Below are 6,148 nucleotides of genomic sequence, written 5' to 3' on the forward strand. Positions count from 1 at the left end.
AGTAATTTCCTGTAACTGTGTTTAGAGGGTGTTTTTTTTTTCTTCCAAATTTCACCCATATTTTTACCCCCATTTGCCCAGTTTCCCCCAACTCTCCATTCATCCACATCTCCCACCCCTTCTAACCGATAATACTCAGATGTATTCATGAATACTTTAACAAAATGTCTTCAATCACCGATATGTGTGACGGGACATTAAACAAAAATTCTTCCTCGTGAAATAAGATTTCGTTCATTCGTTCGGTACGTTTGTGGTGGGTGTGTGGTTGTGATTTACTTGAGGTCTTGAAAGGTGAACATGTTTCGGTTCCTCCAAAGTCTCTTTTCACAGACATTAATTTGGTCAAAGGGCTGGCCTTTCTTATTTGTTTGGAGTTTTCCTTTCTCTGGGGCTCCGTCACTAACCAGCTCTGTCGTCTTTCAAAAAAAAAAAAAAAAAAGAAAAGAAAATTAACGTAGCTGTGTCAAGATGGCATTTGGATGTGACGAAGCATAGTCTGTCTCCTTGGTTCTGACACCCTATTGTATTGTCTTGTATTGTCTTGTATTGCATTGTGTTGCCTTACTCTTTTTTTTTTTTTGTTTGTTTGTTTGTCACATTAGATTTTTGTGTGTGAAATTCGGGCTGCTCGTCCTAGGGAGAGAGCGCGTCGCTACACTGAGAGCGCTACGTTCATGCTGGACATGGGACCTCGGGTTTTCATGTCTTCCGAATGACCAGCGTCCAGACCACTACTGAAGGTCTAGAGGAGGGGAAGAAAATACTGGCGACTGTGGGATTCGAACCAATGCGCTCAGATTTTCTGGCTTCCTAGGCGGACAGTTTACCACTAAGCCAACACTTCACGCTGTTGCACGCCATTAAAAAAAAATCAAATCAAACTGAAGTCCATTCAAAATAAACAAACACTTATATTAACTCACTCAGTACGGCCTGTCCTCTCTTCTCCTCTACACAGACCCCTCGGATGTCCAGTGGGTGTCTGAATGACCCAACCTTTAGCTTCCGTCGTCAGAATTGTGGTATTCTTTGTCAACATTCACGTCTTCAGTATAAGAGCCTTCCGCTTGCAATATTTTGATGATGGTAATTGGGGTGAAACGCTGTTAACGTCGTCTCTTTCGCCGTTCGTATGGAGAGAGTTAAAAACAAAGCGGAAGGGCTTTTAATCAATGTCATTCCAGAACACTGGCCACACTTTGCTGTGTTGATAATTGGTTTCTTCAGTACAGCCGGATACTTTTGAGTCCATTAGTTAGCTGCACCACTTAATGGTCAGGCTAGACACACACACACACACACACGCACACACGCACTCACACACAAACACATACAAAGCGCGCGCGCGCACACACACACACACACACACACACACAAAGCGCGCACACACAAACACACACACACAAAGCGCACACACAAACACACACACACACACACACAAAGCGCACACACAAACACACACACAAATCGCACACACAAACACACACATACACACACACGCACATATACACACAACTATGTTTTTTTAACAATATATTGCTGGAGATTGTTGTTGTTATTTGTTTGTACCTAACTGAACCAGAATATTATTCTCATGCTTATTTCTTTTCCTTTCTTTTTTTCTTTCTGTCTTTTTGTTTTCAGAAACTGGACACAGCTCTGATCTTTGCTTGCTGTGGATCCAATCACCACGACTGCAGTTAATGGACAAGCTAAACTGCAGTTCAAGACTTGGTTCATGCTCTCAGCTTGCAGGATTCTGTGCGCTGTGGTTTCCTCCGCGGATCTGTTTTTGAGTGTGAAGACTGGTTGGAGTTTTCTGCACTGTCACGATTGTGGGGAAAAAGCACTTGGTGTCAAGTTTCTTTGCTTAGAGAGTGTGCCGCCAAAATCTCTTTCTTTGTCAAGAAAGACTAGGACAGATTCCGACTAGTTCAGTTCAAAAACTCTTTATTCAGTTCTTACCGACATCAGAGCTATCGTTGACCTTTCTCTTTTCTTATACACCATATACACAAAAAAACGACCCCCCCCCCCCCCAGGCCCCTCCGCTCCCCCCAATTCCCAGCCAATCAGAACACTCTGCCCCCCTCCAGCCCCCCCCCTCCCTTCCAACCAACTTCCCAGCTCCGATCAGGTGAAACCTTACCCTTCCCCAAACAGAACCCTACCCACACCGCCACACCCTACACCCACACCCCACACCCACACCGCCACACCCTACACCCACACCCCACACCCACACCGCCACACCCTACACCCACACCCCACACCCACACCGCCACACCCACACCCCACACCCACACACACCCCACACCGCCTCCTACAGCCACACCCCACACCGCCACACCCTACACCCACACCCCACACCCACACCCCACACCGCCTCCTACAGCCACACCCCACACCGCCACACCCTACACCCACACCGCCACACCCCACACCGCCACACCCTACACCCACACCGCCACACCCACACCGCCACACCCTACACCCACACCGCCACACCCACACCGCCACACCCACACCGCCACACCCTACACCCACACCGCCACATCCCACACCGCCACACCCTACACCCACACCGCCACATCCCACACCGCCTCCTACACCGTCCTAAACCCTCAACCCAACCTCCCCCCACACATCCTCCCGGAAAAAAAAAAAAGCCATACTTCAAAGGACCACCAGTCTAGCTCGAGTCATGAACTGCTGCACCGCGGGTTCGGGCATGGCGGCAAGGGGGGAGTCTTGCTTCGGCCAAGGAGGGGTAGGGGGAGAGCTGTGCATCGGCGGCAGCAGCAGCAGCAGCAGCAGCACAGGGAGTGGTGGGGGCAGCAAGCAACACCACCACCACCACCACCACCACCACCAGGAGGGAGGCGGATCCCGCCACTACCTGCCCCAGTTCAGCCTCGACGGCTGCTCCTACTCCAGCTCCCAGATCCTCCGGGGCCTGCCCGAGGAGCGGCCCCAGCTCACCGCCCGCCAGAAGGAGATTGTCATGGAGTCGTGGGAGGTCATCCAGAGGGACATATCGCGGGTGGGCGTCGTCATGTTCATGGGGTGAGTTTTTGTGTGGGGGTGGGGGTGGGGGTTGTGGTGTGGGGGAGGGGGGGAGCTAAGGGTTAGGTGTGTGGGGGGGTGGGGGCGTGGGGGGTTGAGGCAGGGATGGAGGCGGGAGGGAGGGGGGGGGCATCTAGAGGGACATGTCGCGGGTGTGCGTCGTAATGTTGATGAGGTGATTTTTGTGTGTGCGTGTGGGGGTGGGGGGTTGTGGTGGGGGTGTATTGTGTGTGTGTGAAGGAGAGTTTAAGTGTGTGTGTGGGGGGGGGGGTGGGGGGGTGGGGGGGGGACGGTATTGGACATGTCGCGGGTGGGCGTCGTCATGTTCATGGGGTGAGGAGGTGGGGGTTGTGGTGTGGGTGTGTTGCGTGGGGGAGGCGGGTCTAGGTGTTAGGTGTGTGTTTGGGGGGCTTTGGAGGGGAGGGGGTTAGGGAGTTGAGGCGAGGATGGAGGAGGGGGGGGAGGGGGCATCCAGAGGGACATGTCGCGGATGCGCGTCGCCATGTTCATGGGGTTATTTTTTGTGTGCGTGTGAGGGGGGGGGGGGTAGTAGGAGGGGGGGGTTGTGGTGGGGGTGTATTGTGTGGGGGAGGGGGAAGAGCTTGTGTGTGCGTGTTACGGGGGAGGAGGTGGTGCGGGTGGGGGGGAGGGGGGGTGCGGGGCGCGGTGATGGAGATGGAAGAGGGGGGGGGGGGGCTCATGTTCATGGGGCGAGTCTTAGAGTTTATGTAAATGAATGTGTTGTGTGTATGGGGATGGGGAGGTGACGGGGAGGGGGGGGGAAGTGATGGTGCTTGGGAGGCCTGTGCCAGTTGCATTGCTTGGTTCTAACTCTTTTGACAGTTACACGTGACTAAATGCCTACGTTGACCGAACTACACCATTGGTCAGTTCCATACTACACACAGTTAGTAGCGGGTTACGACCATACTAGGCTCTTACGTCCGAGCAATGCAACCAGCTCCTTTTTTTTCTTCTTCTTCTTCTTTATCAAATTGTACATATATTCACACGCTTTGAGTGTATCTAGACGCACCGTTCATGGAGTGAGTTGTGGGTGTGTGGAGAGGTGTGTGTGTATGTGTGAGGGTTTCGGAGTGCAAGGGGGTTTGGGGGGCGTGGGGGGCGGGGTGGGGTGGGGGTAGAGGGGCTGGTATCATCAGTTTGGTTCTATACAACGTGACGTGAGTGTTGGGTGCGCGCGCGCGCGTGCACACACATACGCGCGCACATACACGTGTGCGAGCAAACACACACACACACACACACACACACACACACACACACACGGGGCGGGAAGGGTAGATAACTCAGAGCTGACAAAAAAGTATACAACTGTTTCCACAATTTTCGAACTCGGACGAAACTCCGTATTGGTTAGATTGACAATACAACAAACGTATATGACCAATTTTTTGCACGTGCAGCACACACACACACACACACACACACACACACACACACACACCGAAGTATGGACTGTTCACATTCAAACACGCTCGTGCTCTCTCTCTCTCTCTCTCTCTCTCTCTCTCTCTCTCTCTCTCTCTCTCACACACACACACCTTTGCGAGGATTTCACCCTGTCACACACACACACACACACACACACACACACAACTTAACAATTTAATACCAATAAACTCACAACCTGACCTCTCTTCCCCGTCAACCAGCCCACTCTATCGAAAGAATTCGATCAAGTGGAGCTGACGACGAGAGACTAATGACCAGACAACACAAAGGGCACTCCACAGACGATCGATCTGGCCGGAACCATGAGGGGGCAGCAACTTGCAGACCTCCTCTCCTTTCGCGGTCTAGTGGCAGCATCAGTCTGTCGATGTATGTATGTAGAAAGAAGAGAAAGGCGGCAGAGTGGTTAACTCACTCAGTACGGCCAGTCCTCTCTTCTCTTCTACACACACCCCTCGGATGTCCAGTGGGTGTCTGAATGACCCAACCTTTAGCTTCCGTCGTAAGAATTGTGATATTCTTTGTCAACATTCACGTCTTCAGTATAAGAGCCTTCCCCTTGCAATATTTTGATGATGGTAACTGGGGTGAAACGCTGTTAACGTCGTCTCTTTCGCCGTTCGTATGGAGAGGGTTAAGGTGCTCATCTGCTGCTAACACAGAGAGTCCGTGTGAAGGTTTGACTCGGCTTCGAATACCCCGCTCTCGCACTTTCTCTCGCCAGGTTTGACTGGAAAATCAAAATGAGCTGCCTAGTAATTCGGACAAACCGGCATGTAAAGAAGAGTGCCAGGGCGGACAAGAGAAACTTTATTCGGGGTTTAACAGAAGAAGCAGAAACAGCAGCTGAGAAAAGGGACCTGAAGAGGCTGTATGAAATCACAAGGACACTCTCAGGAAAACAAAGCATCCCAGCTAAACCAGTGGAAGACAAAGAGAGCAGAACCATCACCAAATAGGCGTGACGGAGAGCAAGATGGGCACAGCACTTTCAGGAACTGCTAAACAGAGCACCATCAACCACACCCCCAGACATACCGCCGGCTGACCACCTTTTGAATGTGGATACGAGCCCACCATCCAAGTCAGAAATCTCCAGAGCCATCAAGTACCCGGTAAATGGGAAAGCAGCAGGCCCAGATGGCATACCACTAGAAGTGATAAAGGCAAACATCCGAACATCCACGGAGATGCTTCACCCTTTGCTTCCGAAAGTATGGGAGCAAGAGCGAGTGCCAGAACAGTGGAAAAAAGGCTGTATGGTCAAACTACCGAAGAAAGGGGACCTCTCTTCTTGCAACAACTGGAGAGGCATCATGCTGTTATCGGTCCCAAGCAAGATCCTCACCAGAATTATGCTGGACAGACTGAACAACGCCCCAGATGAAAGACTGCGGCAAGAACAGGCAGGCTTCCCTTGAAACAAGTCATGCACTGATCACATCGCTACTTTGCGAATTATTATTAAACAGTCAGTGGAATGGCAATCCCCTCGCTACATAATGTTTGTCGACTTTGAAAAAGCCTTCGACATTGTAGACAGAAAGGTCATCTGGAAGTTGATGCACCACTACGGCGTACCACCCAAATTCATCTCCATCAT

At 51.4% G+C, this 6,148-nt stretch overlaps 1 protein-coding gene across 1 annotated transcript in view; it reads left to right on the plus strand.

The window, feature by feature from the left end:
- Positions 1 to 471: 471 nt before the first annotated feature.
- Positions 472 to 6,148, plus strand: part of LOC143281477 (neuroglobin-like) — a 42,495-nt gene continuing 36,818 nt past the window's right edge. Inside the window, exons 1-2 of the mRNA XM_076586687.1 lie at positions 472 to 497; positions 2,941 to 3,069. Of these exons, the coding sequence (XP_076442802.1) occupies positions 472 to 497; positions 2,941 to 3,069 (155 nt within the window). The remainder of the gene's footprint in view (positions 498 to 2,940; positions 3,070 to 6,148) is intronic.

This window comes from Babylonia areolata, chromosome 4 (genome assembly GCF_041734735.1).
Source record: "Babylonia areolata isolate BAREFJ2019XMU chromosome 4, ASM4173473v1, whole genome shotgun sequence".
Classification (NCBI taxonomy): Eukaryota; Metazoa; Mollusca; class Gastropoda; order Neogastropoda; family Buccinidae; genus Babylonia; species Babylonia areolata.